The 18,338-nt window shown below is 46.5% G+C and overlaps 1 protein-coding gene across 1 annotated transcript in view; it reads left to right on the forward strand.

Annotated features, from left to right (window-relative positions):
- LOC138566820 (thialysine N-epsilon-acetyltransferase-like) overlaps positions 1-2,963 on the forward strand; it is a 238,396-nt gene extending 235,433 nt beyond the window's left edge. Inside the window, exon 6 of the mRNA XM_069644497.1 lies at positions 1,774-2,963. Coding sequence (XP_069500598.1) covers positions 1,774-1,953 — 180 coding nt within the window. The 3' untranslated portion in view covers positions 1,954-2,963. The remainder of the gene's footprint in view (positions 1-1,773) is intronic.
- Positions 2,964-18,338: the final 15,375 nt, after the last annotated feature.

The following is an 18,338-nucleotide window of genomic DNA, read 5'->3' on the forward strand; positions in this document are numbered from 1 at the left end:
TGGGGATCCTCTTGTCTATTCCAAGTGTTACCCAGATGTCCCCTAGACTAACAATCTCTGTTCTTTCAGTTGAAAATCACCAAGACTCAAAACGATCTAGCAGCAAAACGGCTGCCTGTGGCTTTGGTTAACTTCACCTTTGATGTCCTCCCAGGCAATTACCTTGTACTGTCAGACATTATACTTTCTCTCCTCTCTCTAATACAAATGTTTAGTGACCTTGTGGTCTGAAGTGAAAATATTGGCTCTCCTTGTGATCTCTGTTCCTCAAAAATCTTCAAAAATGTACTGTTAGTCCCTGCTATTGCTGAATGGTTTAGAGAGTGAATCTCCATTCTCCTAAGAAATTGGTTCCTGATGTGCGCAAGGTGGCAGTAGTCACCCTTGAAAAGGGAAAACCTGGGCCTGTCTGATCCATTGAGCTTTCATCAGATCTTCTTGAAAAAGTGGTCCTCTTACAACATCAAAGAAACGTTTAGGACAATAAGATAATTGGCCGACACCCTGTTTATGCCGAGGTGGTGGCCCATCAATGGTAGTATAACCTGATCTAGATGACATCAAGTTGGAGCTGGATCAAGGAGGACCTCCTGCCTTGATTCTTCTTTACTTATCTGTCGCTTTTGGCACTGTCACCACAATATTGTTCTGGTCAGGCTCTAATTGACCACTTGAAATAGCAGGCCCTATGCTGACCTGATACCACTTGCTCCTGTCAAACCGAAACTAGCTAAATACTACTGCTGCACACTCCTTCTTCATCACCACTAACGTGTGCTAGCGAATTTGGGGATCATATATCTCCCCTCCTATTTTTTTTAAATATTTGTTTGCTACCTTTGTTTTCTATCATTTTCTGTTACGGGTTGGATTTTTTAGCTATGCAGATGACACTCAGATTCTCATTAAATTACAAAGCACAAACAAAACCGCTTCTAAAGCCTTTCAAATCTGCCTGAATCATATTGACTCTTCTATTGCTGACAATCTGTCGAAACTTAATCCGAGCAAAGCAGAATGCATTGTTTTTAGGAATCCATCTAATTCCCAGAGTCCTAATGCCATTAGCTTTGAGCACGATGCCTACTTAAGTTCGGTGGTGAGAAATTGTGTTGACATCGAAAAATTATTCTGCCCCCAGATAACCAAGGTGTTTCAATATTGTTGGCACCATTTTAGGACCCATCTTAGGACCCTTGGGCATGCTTTCCCTTACCTTGGTAAAGTGCACCGCACAACTGCTGTTATGGCGGCAGTCACTGCCAGATTGGTGTATGCCAGTGGAACCTCTGAGCCTCCGGAGTTGTGCTCTGGACAGACTGTAGTCTGCTGCAGATAAATGTCTACTTAACAGACCTCAATGCATGACACTGCTTGCCAATAAGGAAGATAATTCTCTCCTAAACTGTGTGTAAATTCCATAAGTCACGCCGTCTTGACCTGACCCCTTCCTTTATTGCTTCCAGCCATACATACCCGTACAAGCTTTGCCTTCAGGATCCTCTGTATTGGAGGTACCAGATTACAGGTGTTCACGGCTCAGCAGATGCTCTTTTTCATACTGGGGTTACAGAGAATGTAATGTCATGGCTCTGCATTTAGGGTCTCTCACACAACCTGTAGATAACGCCTGAAAATAGTTGTTTGCCTATGTCATTTAAACCATCTGGGTCTGCTTGGATGCAAAATCCAATGAAGTGGTGGTGTGTGCCTGCATGCAACACAAAATATTTTCACATAACATACATCAATATTTTGCTTTCTTTTTTGCAGATTGGTATGGAGTCCAAGTGTTCCGCCATCCAACTCGCTGTCTTGAATTGGAACGACACGGCCATCGACTTCTACTTTCGCCATGGAGCTACAGATCTGACTAATGACACTGGCTACCTGGTCTTCCGCTTTGAAGAAGAGGCCACAAGGCAACTGGCACAGGATGATGATGGAAATTGAGCAGGGGCGAGGAGAAGAAGGTTCGCCATCCAGCGGGCAGTCATTATTGGCTTACATATTTCTCCTTATGAAACAGGATAGACTACTGTTTTGGCACTAAGCAAACATTCTACAAGTTGCCGGTTCAAGTCCAGCCCAAGTTAATAGCACCCACTGGGGTGGCAACTCTTCTAGACGCCGAAGAACTTGATGGGCTTTTAGCCTACAGTGCCCTCTCCAGCGAAGGGCCTTACCTCAATTGCGATGGAAACCTTGAAAAGCTGGCTCAACAGTAGAGGACGTCAGTTTTCAGTGCTCTAAATCCTGCACATCTAGATGTGTTTTAGTTTGCAGTCAGTGTGTACAAAAAAGGCAGTTTCATTGCAGGATCACCACTGAAGATCTAGTCAACACCTGGAGCCAGTAGGACAGCTGGCTCATTGACTTTCATTCTCACCCTGAAAAACATTTATCCTAACGTGGTGCATTCAAATGTTGGCTTTCGTCATCATTACACTTCTTCGTACATGCTATTGCAAACGGTTACTGCTTTTGCAGCCGATGCAGAACATTGCTTTTTCTCCTCTGACCACACACTGTTGTTCACATGGACCGTTAAGTTTTCTTAGCATTTTATTTTCCATTCACACAACGAAGGAAGTTATGTTCTTAAAAAGTAGTCCCTCTGTCACAGCATGAAGCCTGATTTTATTAGTTCTAACAACACCATATTTTCTAAAGTTTCAAATAAAAATATGAAGTTACTTCAGTTCATGCAGTTCTGTTTTAGAAAACGGACTAATCTGATTTTAGTATTCTTAAAGAAAGACAATTGTTTGTATTTCCTTAAGAGCACTATTTTCTCACAATTACCGACCTGCCTCAGATTATCTTTCATAATAATAAAAGGCCAGATGTATGTTTGTCCAATGCAGTAGCTTTGCCTGTTGTCATCGCTAGAGGGAGCTGTTGGCTTAGGATATATAGTGGTTCTGTTGTGTAAAATAAAAACCTGCACTTTGGTCAGTGTGCATGCACCTTTACACTAGTATTTTATAAAGTAACTTAGTGAAGACCATATCTTCTGATCCAAGGTTTGTTAGCAACATATGTGCGTCAGTGATGTACAGGTCCTTCCTGCGATCTCACAGCCATGAATATAGATGAAACTTGTATAAGGGTTGTTGCTTCTCTGGATAATATAGGGTCCAGATAATGTGTGAGATTGCCTATGCTTCAAACCTGAGGTAAGCGTGTATTGAACTAATAAGTATTCATATCAGTGGTGCACATGCAAGGAAGCTGTGATGGTACCTCAGAATTATATTAATGGTGCGCATGTCCAGTAGGTGTGGGTTGGCTGGGGTTCCTATTAGTGATGCATGGCGCAGGAAGCATGAAAGTGCCTGGGCAAGAAATGAATTGATTACACACAGCGTTACCGGTGGAATTAAGTAAGGAGGATGTGACGTGTGTTCTGCTTCTTTTTACCAGTTCAATGCTTTGTTAACATTAGTACATTCTTTAATACATTAAGTAGTTCATGATGGATCTCCTGATCACACCTCACATCTTGTTACTAACATTATAAACACAACCCCCGATAAAGACTTTTTATCACAATTAATTTCAAATGTGATGTCATCTGTGATGTCCTGGGTGTTAGTCTTAGCAGTCAGAGGTGGCGTGAGTTATGGTTGCTTAGCGTACCATAACTGGCAAATTTTAAGGGTTTTCCGGTTTTACTTGTAACCATAACATCCCTTTAACAACGTTTTTTCAGGGAATATATATTTCTGGAGCTTGTGGATCTGCTTAGATCACATGCTCTACGTTGTCCGACATCTAGTGGAAGTCGCAGAGTATTACAAGATTTGTTTTCTAAACTTAAACGGACAGAGCGTGTTAGTAATACTATCCCTAGTGTGACGTGTACTGTACCCATGGTAATTTGCACGTCGAGGTCTCTCAGATAGTTTTTTTCCACTTTCGAAGTCTTTAGCAAATGAAGAGTTCTTTTCCAGGCTGATGCCTTTTATTAGCTAAAGTTCTAATTATAGACTTTCTTTCTTTCCTTTATGGTTCGTTTTGCCGCACGACCATCTGACTGCTCAACGGCTCCCGATGAACACCCTCATCGTCAACCATTGACTGATCGACGACCAGACGCGCCATTACAGTAGGGAGAGAGGGGGGAGGTTCTTCATACTGACCTTTCTTCTTTTCACGCCTATCTACCCTTTTAAAATATAATGGACAAAACCCCTTTTAAATCTATCCCTTCCTGCCACAGAAAATACCGGTGGAAGGACATCCACAGAGTGTGCAATCACTGTATCCCGAGGGACTACCCTGAAAAAGATTGTGAATTCTGTAAAGCTTTTCGGCCAAAGACCATAAAGGATCGGCAGAACAAACAAGGCCTCTCCATCGGCGTGACGCAAGACTCCAGCGAGGACTCCAGTGTCAGTGTCGTGAATGAGGCCGAAGGCGAGTGGGGTCTGTCGGTACCCCATGTGCGGGCCCCCGACTCCAAGAAGCAGGCCGGCGGCTCTGTAATGGAGAAGACACCCGGTGGCCTGGTCACACACCAGCACAAACACACTAAGAACATGCCGCCTGGCCGACTCATCACGGTACCGTCAACCGTCCCCAGGGGTCTGCAACCTTTGGCTCCCAGATGTGTTTGGACTACCATTCCCATCCGGCCTGTACAGCATAGTCAATGTCAGGAGATCATGGGAATGGTAGTCCAAACACATCTGGGAGCCAAAGGTTGCAGACCCCTCTAGGCCCATGCGGTGTCCAAGGACAACGCCTCAGGTTCTGCACCGTCCTCTGGGCCATCGCGTACGCTTTTGCCTCACGATAGTTCCCCGAAATCGAAAGTCGGTTCCAACACTGCACATAAAAAGGCCCTCCTTTCGTGCGGCAATTAAACAGGCAGCGAAATGGTTTCTGCGTCTCCCAAGAAAACGTGGAAAATGCAGGAACTAATGGAAGAAACACATCAGTACTTCCCGGCTTAAAGTGAAGTCACTGAAAAAAAGACGTTGTGGCCCCAAAAGACACACACAGAGGTTTCCACCCCCTTAGACACGCCCTCAGGGTCCATGCACCTCAACAGTTCAATACAATTATAAGGTCTAGTTTTGTAGACTTCATGGACAGACACCCTGACTAATTGACAATTCTTAAAGATGCCTCACAGCCATGGGCATCAACACAGCAGCCCCCTGCCAAAAGGTCTTGTCTTGAGCCACAACCTAGCACCCCTGCTCTAGGCACTCTGGCCTCGACATACCAAGACCCATCTCAATCATACAAAGACTCATTTCAAGACTTGTATTATGATGACCAAGGACACCCAGGGTCTCACGGGTACCTCTATAGTCAAGACCAAGACCATCATTATGACATTTACGTGATCCAGTCGCCAGACCACCAGGACCAGCCGGTAGCAGATTCGACTATTGTCAATCAACTTCAGTACAATGAACTGCTACTAAAGGTGGCACAACATTTTAATATCGACACTCAGGAGGCACAGGTCGACAAAGACTTTGTGGAAGATATTCTGGGGGACAAAATGTCCGCCACCCAGTTTATCCCACTCCTGCAGTCTGTCCTAAGATGCATCCAGCCATCCCTACTGTGGCCTAGTCTCACGAGAGCAGTCAACCCCAGAATAGAAAAACTATTCAGACCCATGCCCACTGACAGCCCCACCCCCTTTATATTAGGATTCCCTAGTGGTCACCACCACCAGAAAAAGGGCGCACTCGCCTACCATCGGCAGAAGCCTCGCCAGACAAGGAAGCAAAAAGTTATATACTTCTGGGAGAAAGGTCACCTCCTCTGCAGCATACCAGACCAGAATCGCTAACAACACTACGCTGCTAGCTAATTACGACTACCACAAATGGGATGACCGGGAACGTCAAATTGTAGCCGTCTCAGAACCACTAAGGGCTCAATTACTGAAGACCATCTCAGAAGGCAAGCAGATCTCAAACTGCATCCTAAAGAATATCCTTGATGCGGCATATAATGCAGGACGCATCATAGCAGAGGGAACGCTCATCAAGCACCATGCCTGGTTTAGACAGTTAGGGTTTAAGCTAGAAACTCAAGCAACCTTCTTCAACATGCCACATGTGTTATTTTGGAAGGCTGTAGAAGACGCCCTTAGGAGTGACAAGGAGGAATATGACACTCTTAAATCCCTTGACAAACCCTATTCCCAACGGGGCCCCCTAAACTCTAGGAAATTTCGGGGCCTGGGTGCCCAACGTTCCTCAGGCTACACTCAGTGCGGACAGTCCTCGTCTTGGGGCCAGTCGCAAGGCCAAGGTTTCTCGTCCAATTTTTGAAGAGGAAATAAAAGGGGCAGAACCTCACCCGGGAGAGCCTCAACCACTCCCAACAATGACAGTGTTTCAGGTCCCCTCCCATGCCACTCCAGTAGGAGGCTGAATTTCACACTTCACTCGCGCATGGGAGTGGATAACGTCAGACAAGTGGGTGTTGTCCACCGTGGCAGGTGGGTATTGTAGCGATTTGCTAAAACAAAAAAAAAACAAAAATACTGGCCGCCATGAGAAAAGAACAAAGCATACGGCTGGAGGAAATAAAGGCACTGCTGGAAAAGGACACCATAGAGGTCGTCCCGGCAAATGAGTTAAACAAGGTTATTTATTCAACGTACTTCCTTGTGCCAAAGAAAGACCTTACCATGTGCCCAGTATTAGTTCTGCGCCCTGCAAACAAATATATATCAAACCCCAAATGTTTCGTATGACCATGCTCCAAGAGGTGATTCCTCTTCTAAAACAGGGAGACTATATGGCAATATTGGATATGAAAGAAGCATACTTTAATATTTCAATGCACCCTGCGCACAGAAAATACCTGTGCTTCAAGATGGCGTGAGTGCACTACGAGTTCAAAATACTCCTATTCGGCTTCCCCACGGCACCAAGAGTATTCACAAAGGTGCTCGCAGTAGTGGCAGCACACCTGCGCAGAAGGTCCATTCCAGTATACCCTTATCTGGACGACTGGCTAATCACTGGGGAATCTCCTCAAATTTGCAAATTAAACACTCAAAAGACAATAAACCTTCTCTTCAATCTAGGTTTCTCCATCAACGAGAAGAAATCAAGTCTAGTCCCCAGCCAAATAAAACAATTTCTAGGGGCAATCCTAAACACAAAAGAGGAGATGGCTTTCCCCTCAAACGAGAGAGTACAAAATATGCTGTTGCAATTACCTAACTAAAACGTTGGTCGCCAGATAACTGTACGCAAAGCAATGCGACTATCTAGGTTAAAATGGAAAAACATTCTGCTTGCGGCTGTATTCCTGTGTGCTGGACGGGATTGCAGCAAACTTGCGCGAGCAGCATTAGCAGGGAACTAAAAGGATGCCTTTACAAATGTGACCTGTGTTTTATTTGTGAAGTGTGGAAACGCAAATACAAAAAATAGTGATACAACTTTTCTGACGTGGGCAATGGCACAAAATATAAGTTTGGTGCATGGATAGTGGGCCTGGCCCTCGGCAAGGACGAATGCCTACTCTGATTTACTTTTTGGGAATGCGGCATGGCCGTAGCTGTAGGTTTAAATGGGAAAAAATCAAACTGCTCGCGGCTGCAGCCCGCAGTGCTGGACGGGATTGCCGCAAAGTTGTCAGAGGGGCATCAGCAAGGACTTGAACGGATGCTTTTGGAAATCTGTCCGGTGTTTTTCTTTTTGAAATTGTCAATACGCAAGTACAAAAAATAGTGATATGACTTTTCTGTTGTGGGCAGAGGACCTAGCATTCGGAAGGACAAATGTCTACTCTGATTTGCCTATTGGGGTATGCGCTGCTGATAACGACTCGCATTAGTATGCGTTGTAAAAATTGTTCGTTAAAGGAGGTTCATAGTTTCGTGTATGTTAAAAGAGGAATTATTAATAGCGTATATACAGTGATGTAACGGCTTAGACAGTGCTCCTTTATTTAACCTAACATTTAAATTAGGTTTTTTGAAAATATTAATTTGCATTGTTAAAATGCCTATCAATTTCCACTTGGTAAGATTTTGTTGAACCACTAATTGATTGTTCTGTTTCTCCATTAAATGTGGGTTTTCTATGAAGCCTGTTTTTCTCCCAGAAAGTATTTCTAACAAAACATCACTAACACTTAAGGGAATATAGATCCCCTCCCATCTGAAGCTACAAGCTGAACTCCCCTCTCATTGGTATCTCCTTCAAGCAGGGGCCTTTGTAAAGTTGTACTGTGTTTGAAACTACTTTTTCCCTAGGCATTCTTGTCAAAGAGATGTTGTTGGTCTTTCACTTTTGCTGCACCGAGAAGTAAGGCAAGTTAAGTGAGCACAATTCTCGCCTCTGTGACTTGAAACTAAATCACGATTTTCCATCACAATATTATATCTACAAATTAGCAATTCCCGTAACAGCGAGAAGACTTAGCCATAAATAGAATCATAAAGGAACCACATGCTCGAGAAAAGCAATTAGAATTTCATTTTTTTTGTATTTACATTTTTATTGAAATATACTTAAACACACATCAATTTACAACTAAAATAAATGTAGTGTTATATACAAAAAAGCGCTCCTCTGCAAACTCGGGTAATAGATGTTTACAGATTCGTCTCAATCCAATTCTAGAAACCTCTCCCAAATTGATTGAAAATGGTTGTGTTTCTTAAGTTTGTGCAATATCACTTGTTCTACTAAAAACATTTTTCGGGGGCCTTTCTTCCAACAGAACTCAAGAGGACGTTATCACTCTTCCATTCAGGCAACTCTATCTTTTTAGCTGATAGAGAAGCCCTGAAGAACCAGCATTTCTGAGGATAAGCCAAATCCTCTAATTCATAGTCTTCTAGAATTATAGAACACAAATCATAATCTCCGTCTCCTAACAATATCTCAGCCATGTCCCTCCAAAATGTATTCAATCTACTGCACTCCCACATCATATGTTCAAAGGTACCCACTCTGTGTTTGCAGCCCCAAAATGCTTCTGAGTCAATGAACCCCCTCCTAATTAATTTAACAGGAGTCCTTATTAAGAATGTTAACCTGTCTCACTCTCTCTGCTGGGTTTATTGAGGTTAAAGACCCCTTCCTACAAATGTCATTTCATCTAGCTATAGTCATCTCGGAACCAAGAGAATCCAACCGTGATTATAGCAAAGTCTCATTCATCTCGTTGTAGCTCACCAAATGTTTGTACTTTAGAAGCTATATGCCCTTCATGCTGGAAATCCACCAACCAGGCTTCAAGAGTCTTGATCTCACTGGGTATTATCCCACTAATACCTTTCCTTAGCATCCTGTACTCAAAATCAGTCTGCACGTGTTTTCTGAGGCAGTCCTTTTATTTTGCAAAGCCAGCCTGATTTGGGTCCACCAATTTAGATAGGATGTTCCTCAGTCGCCGAGCTAATGCTTTAGAATCATTTTTTTGTTGTCTACATTAATGAAGCTTATTGGTTTGTAACTCCTCAAATCATCTGTCTTTTGTAAGGGAAAGAGAGTTGGATGCATGTCTGGTTGTTGTTGGGAGCACACCCTTGTTTTCGGAAGTACACAGAATTTATATCATCAGATCGAATGCAACGTTGTGCATAATCCTGTAAAACTCTGGTGGTAGACCATCAGGCCCCAGGCATGTTCCAAAATGTAAGCGGTGGCTGCCTTTTTCAATTCATCCACACTGAGCTCTTCTTCCAACTCTTGTCTGCATCTGATATTACTGCGGGTAACACCCCTCAATGTAGTTCCCCTGGTCCTCCGTACATGACCTACTTTCTACATATATAAACTGGTATAGAAATCTCAAAATTCTTCATTAATCCTCTACGGGTCATATGTCATTAATCCTGTGGGATCCATGATTGCACTGATGGATCTCTCGTTCTCCAGGGTCCTCAGGCGGTGCACCAATTGTCTATCAGACTTCTTGATCCCACCTCTTTGTGGACAGCAACATATCTCAATTGTCTGTTTGTACCTGGTAATACCCATGTTTGAAACTGGGTTAGGTGCCAATGAGTGTATTAACCACACCTTGCCCATCACAATGTACCCCACATAGAGACTTCTGCTAGGAACCGCAGTCTTGAATTCCTAGGATAATCATATGGACAGCAAGTTCTATTGTATTAGTGCGAGAGCATGTACCACTTGTTTCCAATTAGGACTCACTTTCCAAATCTGACACAAAAGGGATTCTAATAGGCACCAGCCACGGACGCACAGTCAAAGGTACATGGGCGGCGCCAGCGTTGGGTTTGAGAGGGCTGAAGCCCTCCCACTTTGAGTCGGAAGGCGCCACTGATTAGATGCACAGCCCGCTCTGATGAGGAAAACCTGTCAAATGTCTCACCTCTGTGTATTTTAACAATCATTAACATCACAGTGCAGCAGCAGCAGCAGCAAACACAAAGTGTACTTCAAAGTATGGTGCTCGCTCCGCAGGGGCGGGGAGGCAGTGTTCTGCCACCTTCTCAAGGGGGCCTAAACCATTTAGGCTTACCTGCATTTCAACTGAGGCTCTGTTCATGTTACCTCCAGCGAATGGGCTCAATAATGGAAATGAGCCCAGCCTGAAAGAAAGTTTCAGGCTGTGTTTATCTCTCGGTTACTGAAGTTCACGGCAGAGTACACAGAGAACAAAAAACAGAAGGGAGAGAAAACAAACTGTAAAGAGGGTGGGAGGAGGTGAAAGAAGAGTAGGATAAAAGTGAAGAGAAACCATATATGAATCAGCAGCATATATTAAGCGGTTAATTATAAGGCGCTTAAACAAAAAAAACAGTGTTTCAAAGTGCCACAAAGGAAGGGAACAAGGGATAAAAATAAATAATGGAAATAACAATGATTAACTAGAAAGAAACAGTGGTCCTACTATGCCTTGTGATATTCGGAGCTTGCAAATGCAGTGAAAATAAATTAAATAACGGGTGGGGTAAGGGTAAGTGCTATTAGGCTCCCCTAGGAGAGGAAGTGCCAGAGGTGCCCGTTGGAGGAGTGGTGTGGAGGGGGAATCAACGGGTAAGTCCGTGTGCATTTGTATTTTATTTATTTATATAGCGCACTTGGCCCAAGGGCATCCGGGCATATCGCTTAGGATACAGGAATAGTAAACATTACAGATAATATACAGAACACAAAATCATTTACAAATAATATACAGTTTCAAAATTACATATGTACAACAGAGAGTTATCGGGGTAGACCAGAGCATAGGGGTGGCTAGCGAACAGTCTGATTCAAGGGGTGATCTTGGGCAGAGAGCCAGGCTTTGTCCTGACTTTTGAACGCTAGGAAGGAGGGTTCCGCTCTAAGAGGGTTAGGTAGTGAGTTCCAGTTTCCCCGCCAGGACTGGGAAACTGATCCCCCTGATCTCTGAAGGTTGAAGTAGGTTATAGAGAGGCACTTAGACTGGGCACTTCTGAGCGGTCTGTTAGCGGTGTGGATAGTAGATCTGCTGGCCAGATAGTTGGGTGCTTGGTTGGCGAGGCATTTATGAGTTAGTGCTAGAGTTTTTAGAGATACTCTTTGTGTTACTGGTAGCCAGCGGGGACACTGTCTAGTGTCAGAAATGTGTTGATTCCTGGGGATGCGGAGACAACCTGGGGGAAAAGGGAGGTTTTCTGCCCAAGAGGTAAGGGCGGAGGTGAAATCACCCGAGAGGCAGGTGTGGACCCAGTGGGCAGTGCAAGGGGCTGCTGGTGGCAATTGGGTAGAAGGCCAGGACCCTATTGGACTCTTGAGGGTCTAGGCGGCCAATCTCAGTGACAGGGGCTGGCTAGCACATGAGGGGGAGAGGGAAGGAGGAGGAGAAGAGGAAGGTCTTGAGTTGTTTGCGGAACTTGAGGTGATCTGGTTCAAGATGGAGAGAGCAATGGAGAGTGTTCCATAGGAGGGAGCCAGCTGAGGAGAGAAATCTCCCCCCAGCTCTCTGCTTGGAGAAGTGTTTGTTCCAGAAGAATGATGGGATGTGGAAGGAAAGTATTTAGTAAGAGCGAGTTGCAGGTAGTGTGGTCCCAAGCCCCAAACGCCCATGTGGATGATACAGAGGGTCTTGAATTTGATCCTTTCAACAACCGGGAGCCAATGGAGCGATTTTAGGGCTGTAGAGATACAGTACCATGGCTTGAGCCAGTCAAGGATAAGTCTTGCAGCTTTATTCTGGATTAGTTGGAGAGGATGTTGCAAAGCAAGAGGCATGTTAAGGAAAAGGCTGTTAAAGTAATTAGCCTGGTGAGGACTAGAGCTGTAGAGACATTGAGCTTCTGGGGGTGTGTGTGGAAAGGGAAAATGCCTTTAAGGAGGTGAAGTTGAAAGTGGGCCTTCTTGGCTAGGTCCAAGATGGGAGGAGTAAAGGATACAAAGGGGTCAAAGATGACCTTGAGATTTCTGCCCTCAGTGGAAGGAGAGAAAGGTGAGCCCATAAAGAGTGTCCAGATTGCAGTAGGGGAATAGGAAGCAGGTGCCCCGATAGGCAGGATCTCAGTCTTACTGGCGTTTAGACCGAGATCATTGGAGGTGCACCAAGACTGAATAGCAGACATGCAGTCAGGGATGATAGAGGAGGATATGGAAGAGGGGAGCTTGAAGAAGAGTTGTGTCATCAGCATAACACTGGAGACGCGGATAGAAGGCAGAGATCAGGTGAGCAAGAGGTGCTTGGTAGATTTTGAAGAGCCAAGGTGAGATGATGGTACCCTGGGGAACACCACCCGTGATGGTGATGGAGAGCGAGCCTAGGAACACCTGGGAGGGGTGGTCAACCAATCCATTGCCCGGTCTGAAATACTAAGTGTATCATGGAGCCGCATTATGAGGATAGAATGGTTGACCCTGTTAAAGGCAGAACAGAGGTCAAGGAAAATGCGAACAGCAGGAGAGTTAGAGTCAAGAGATGCAAGCAGTTCTTCACAGGTGTTCAGGAGAGCAGTTTCCATGCTTCTGGATGCCCTGAATCCAGATTGATGGTCATGTAAACAACCGGCAATCTCAGTGTGCTGGGTCAGTTGGGAGATGACCAACTTCTCCTGGAGTAGTAGAGAGGGTGTAGTAGAAATAGGTTTTTAAAAGGGGGCATCACGCCCTTTGTAGTAGAGATAGGGCAGCAGTTGGCTGGCTACAAGGGCTTTTCAAGGAGGGGGTGCACAAGGGAGTGCTTCAGAGAAGAAGGGAAAGAACCAGATGCTAAGGAGTGGTTACAGAAGTCAGCAAGAGCCGAAGCGAGGGGGGAGATGGTGTCCTCAATGGTTCTGGAAGAACAAGGGGACATCTATTTGGATGAGACCTTTGCAGAGCTGAAGGGAGAAACCAAACCAAAAGGGTGAAACGTGACAGCCAAATATATTAAAGGGGCAAAGGAAAGGGGCAAAAAAGATCGAGATGGAGGGAAAGAGACAGGATGAGAGGTCAAGGGATCCAGAGATATAGACTAAGAAAGGAGTGAGAGAGACACAGAGGTGAAACTGAAAAGGTGATAAATTAAGAATGATAGATGAGATATAATCACTAAGTGTGAGCACAAGAGAGAAAGGCATATAGCAGGACCAATAACTAGCTAGAGAGGGAGGGAGAAAGCTCTGATATAGCATTTATAACGTCCATGTAGATAAGTTTTTCTAGGAAGGGGCGTGGCTAGCAGCCAACAAAGTAGGTCACATTCACGGACCACTCCTGCCGGATCCCAGAAGATCATTTCGTATGGCAGGCACCTTTGCATGAACCGCTTTGTAAGCAGGTGACAGTGTGGGGGAATGCCACAGGAGTGCCCAGCATTGAGCTGTTGAGCTGTACTGCAAGTGAAAGAGGGCAGTGAGGAGGAAAGGTGCAGGACTGCTGACAGCGCATTTGTCCAACATGGCCGTGAGCATGGAGTGAAGGCAGACGTGGTATAAGGGCTTGGAGGTCGGAAGGTGCTCCGGATGCACCTGAGGAGCAGCAGCAGGTTGGAGGAAGAGCGGGTACTGGGAGGAGCAGCGGAGGCCACCACGTGGAAGAAGATGGCTACCCGACTTATGAAGTGCCTGACCTGGAGGAGAAGTGTGGCGAGGAGCGTAGTCGGACCCCCACGGGCACCGTTGATCCTACGATGTAAGCCAGGCAAGTATGCGCTACATCCCAGGGGCCCTGGTTCCCCCAGAGAGAGTCTGGAGAGCAGGGCTGTATGCAAGCTGGTCTGTGCTGCACGGTAGTGATAAAGATCTAAGCCTCTGGGGTGAAAACCGCTCCTGTGGGGGTTCTGCGGCTGCAGCTGCCACTACTCTCCGGTATCCTCATGTGCAGAGGACCGGATGGGAGCCCTGTAAAGAAGAACCTGGGCCACAGGGTGAAACTTCATCACTCTGAGTGTGCTCCGGTATTCTTAAAAGACCCGGGTCACAGGGTGAAATGACATAACTTTGACCGAGTTCTGTCATTCGCACACACAGAAGACCGGAGGCGTGTATTAGTCAAGGGGACCGGAGCCATAGGGAACAACGAGGAAAGCAGCCCTGAGGATCCATGTACTATGGGGAATTCCCAGGCTGAGAAGGCCAGTGGAGTGCATTGAGCACAAGACCCGGGCCACATAGTGAACATAAAATGCAGCCTCTGGGTCCCCCATCCAATGAGGGATCGCACGCACACATCAGTCCTTGTCTGCCTATGATAGCACAGGAAACCTTATTGCCACAGTAACGGACATGTGGGCAGGGCCATACTTGGCTCAGGGCCAAGAAATGTCCAGGACAGAAGCCCAAGTGCGCACAATTTGTCTTCAACACCACAGAGGGCACAGCCTTTTGGTTATAAAGGCATATGGGACAGAAATAGAGAAAGTGGTGGCATACAAGCTCCTGCAGCTTCCATACACATGTGGAGCTCCAGCCAGAGCTCATTTGCGACTGTTACACAAATACCTGCACCAAGGAACCCAAGGAGGGGCTCTGGGTAGGACGGGATGGAGCACCAAGAATCCTGCAGGATCGATGCCTCCCGAGTCAGCTAAGCTGAAACCTAGTCAACCCAAGCTGGATGGCTTCCCCAGGGCTAAGCAACAGTCTCTAGATATTGAGATGGAACCAGCACAGGGGAAAGAGAGTGAGACTATTGAGCTGCATAAACAGGTGATGCAGGCGATAGTGGACTTGAAAGCCTCCCTGGGCACGCAGATTGCAGCAGTGCAAGTAGACGTCGGACTGCTGCGCCAGGATGTACGGAACTTGGCGGAGCGCACGTTCACATTTGAGACGCAAACAAAGGAGAACGTATTTTGCAACAGAAGGTCAGCCTCCTGGAAAACAGAGTGGAAGAAGCCAAATGGCGGGCCAAGAGGAATAACATTCGCATAGTCGGATTGCTAGAGGGTGAAGAGGGCACTGATCCCACCTCTTAAATCGAGAACATGCTACTTAAGGATATTGGGCCTGGGAATCTCATGCAAGGTTTTCCGATTGAGAGGGTACTCCGGGCGCTGTCCTGACGCCCCCTACAGGAGAACCTCTCTGGCCGATCATCGCTAAGGTCCTGAATTACAAGGATAGGGAGAAAATATTGGCATACTCCAGACAAGGGGGTGAACTGAGAAGGGCTTCGGCAGACTTGGCGGTCTACCGGTACTTCACTACCTAGGTACAGAAAAGCCAGGTGCAATTCTCAGCGGCCAAGGTTAGACTCCGAGCGGCAGGCCTGAAGTGCATGTTGATCTACCATGTGCGACTTAAGATCATTCATAGAAACAAGGCCTGGTTCTTCGATGGATGGCCAGAGAGAAGATATTCCCTGGCCTTCAATATGGAGACAACGCTGATGTTAGATGCAAAGGAAGCTCTACGTAACCCGTGGCCAGGAGCACTTAGGGTACCTGGACTGGATCAAGAGGAGACGCAATGCTCCAGTGACAATGCCACTGGGCGGACACCCTAAGACACAGGCTTCCTCGCTGTGAGCGGGATTCTCCCTGGAACAAGCTTTTTTGCGCTTGCTATATCTTTCTCTTCTTTGTGCATGGCGGGTCTTTGGCAACGTACACCACAACGTGGAAGATTGTACTTGTGGCAACTGTCAACACACCCCCGCCCCCCGAGTTCTCTTTCTTTCTGGGGGCCCTGTCATGATTCCTGCCTCTCATGTCCCCAGCCCTCCAAGATGTCCGGCTGAAGCCAGGCCACGATCACCTACATGGCCCTTAAGGGCCTCTCCATCCCTCCAAAGACCCACTTGGAGTCAGACTTGGCGCTTGTGGCACCAGACTCACTCACTCCCATAGGATAACATTGGGGATTGGACTTGTAGTGCATTGATGGGGACAAGATGGATGCCCCACATATTTCGGTTCCCAGAACTGCATGTGCAGTTTAGTCTTTTGGGTGCGGTTCAGCCCAGAGACACCTGGGATACCCAGAGACTATTTAAGCCACGCCCAGGCTGAGAAACATGCTTTGTGTTTTCTGCACCTTCAGCGTGACACCGTGTTCGGATCGGTCTCCAGTAGGCCTGCATCTTTCTTCTGCGCTCAGCTCCTGCAAGAACAAGAACACCGTTAGGAACAGCCTTGCCTTGCGGCGCTTCTGCCCATCATTCATCGCTCCTTCTGTTCTGCGGGCATCTTTGGCGGTGTCATTCCCATCCCAACACGCCGCTTCCTAAGGAAAAGGGAAAAGAACAGAAAAAAAGGCATTAGTAAGCATTCAGCAAATCTTCGCTTATTTTTAAAGACTGTACGAGCTTCAAACGCTTACCTGAATCCCAGCCACTCTGGGGGAACTCCAGGTTAGCGTGGAAACATCTAGAGGTGCCGCATACCGCGCTTACTCACCGCATTTCTTCTTCATAACCGACACCCACGCTGAAAACGTCGCGGCACCTAAAAGACGCAGAAAAATAACTCTGTTCAATACAAATACGAAAGGGTTGCATCGCGCTCTCACTCACCTTCAGCGCTACTCATCTCAGCAGCACGTCGCCAACCCCGGACGCCGGCCATCATCTAAGAAAGGAAAGGAACGAAGTTAGAGAACTGTTCAAAAGACTCATTATACTTACCTGTCGGACTCTTGCCGGTGAAGTAACTAGGCAGCAACAAGCCCACATCAATCAATGTGCCCCTGCGCTGAAAGCAGGACGGAGAGCACACTTTCCAAGAAAACAAGGCCCAGTCTCCAGTCGAGTAGACTCCAGGGAAGGGTTCAAGGTTGTAAGAGGTCAGAACAGGCTGAGTGACGTCCCCGTGGATACCAGGTGAGCGTTACAGCACTTGTTTCTGTGCCTATCTGCTGTGCACTAACCTCAAGCAGGACAGCTAGGGGTGGCGAGGAGCGGCCACGCCTGACCAACGGAAACATAGCTGGGCATTTGGTTCTTGTAGGGGATGTTGGAAGCGGGGGGGGGGCGTTTTGAGGGGAGGGGCGCCGGTACGCATGTCAACAGTGAATGGTAGTGTATTACCTTTGATTGGAAAGTCTCATAGGCAGAAGGTAGAGATGGTTGTCAAGGGAGGGCGGATTAGCCCGGTAGTGATGGGGGACGAGCCGATGGCTGGATCTGTGAATGTCCGCGTATGGAATGTGAGGGGTCTGCATGTGAAAAGGAACAGAGTTTGTTTGTTTTATTATTTGTAATGCGCGGCATACCCTAGGGTAACGGGGCGCAACAGTTACAAGTATATGCAAAGCTTAGTTACACAAAGAAATATACAGTTTACATACAGGTAATAATTAATTACATGAAGAAGTATTCGGTTTACAAGCAGGTAATAATTGCAATGAAATATATACATGGGGTACTTAATTACAAGAATAGTATGCAATAGGAAAGTGTGCAGGCAGTCTCCGGTGAGGCATTGTGTTCAGAGTATGGTTAGAGCGTGCAAATATATAACGTATGAGAGGAAAATAGGTGAGAGATAATTAAGGATGCTGGTATAGAGTGAAGATGTCAAGTCACGTCAAGTAATGGATACTTAGGTAGTATCCAGTCGATACCATCTCTATTCAAGTAGAGGGTCAGTTACAGGTTGTTGGCCCGCATTACGACCCTGGCGGAAAGTGACTGACCGGACCGCCACAGCGTAAATAGCGTTTCCGCCATTGCACGAAGGAGCAAAGTGCGGCCCATTCCGACCCATCGGGCACGAGCACCACGGCATGGCGGAAGTGCAAAGTCCGCGATGGCGGAAATGAACCCAAAACGGCCCACACCGCCACCGTACGGCGCCCTAGGTGCAATACCGCCACCCATCACAGCGGACACCGCAGTGTGCGCCTACCGGAAAGTACGGTGACCGGAAATATACGGAAACGGAAGTTAAAACACGGGGCCGGAACGGGAAACATCCCGCCGTACATCTATAAAACCACTAAAACCACACAA

This window comes from Ambystoma mexicanum, chromosome 1p (genome assembly GCF_040938575.1).
Source record: "Ambystoma mexicanum isolate Mex_15411 chromosome 1p, UKY_AmexF1_1, whole genome shotgun sequence".
NCBI classification, from domain to species: domain Eukaryota; kingdom Metazoa; phylum Chordata; class Amphibia; order Caudata; family Ambystomatidae; genus Ambystoma; species Ambystoma mexicanum.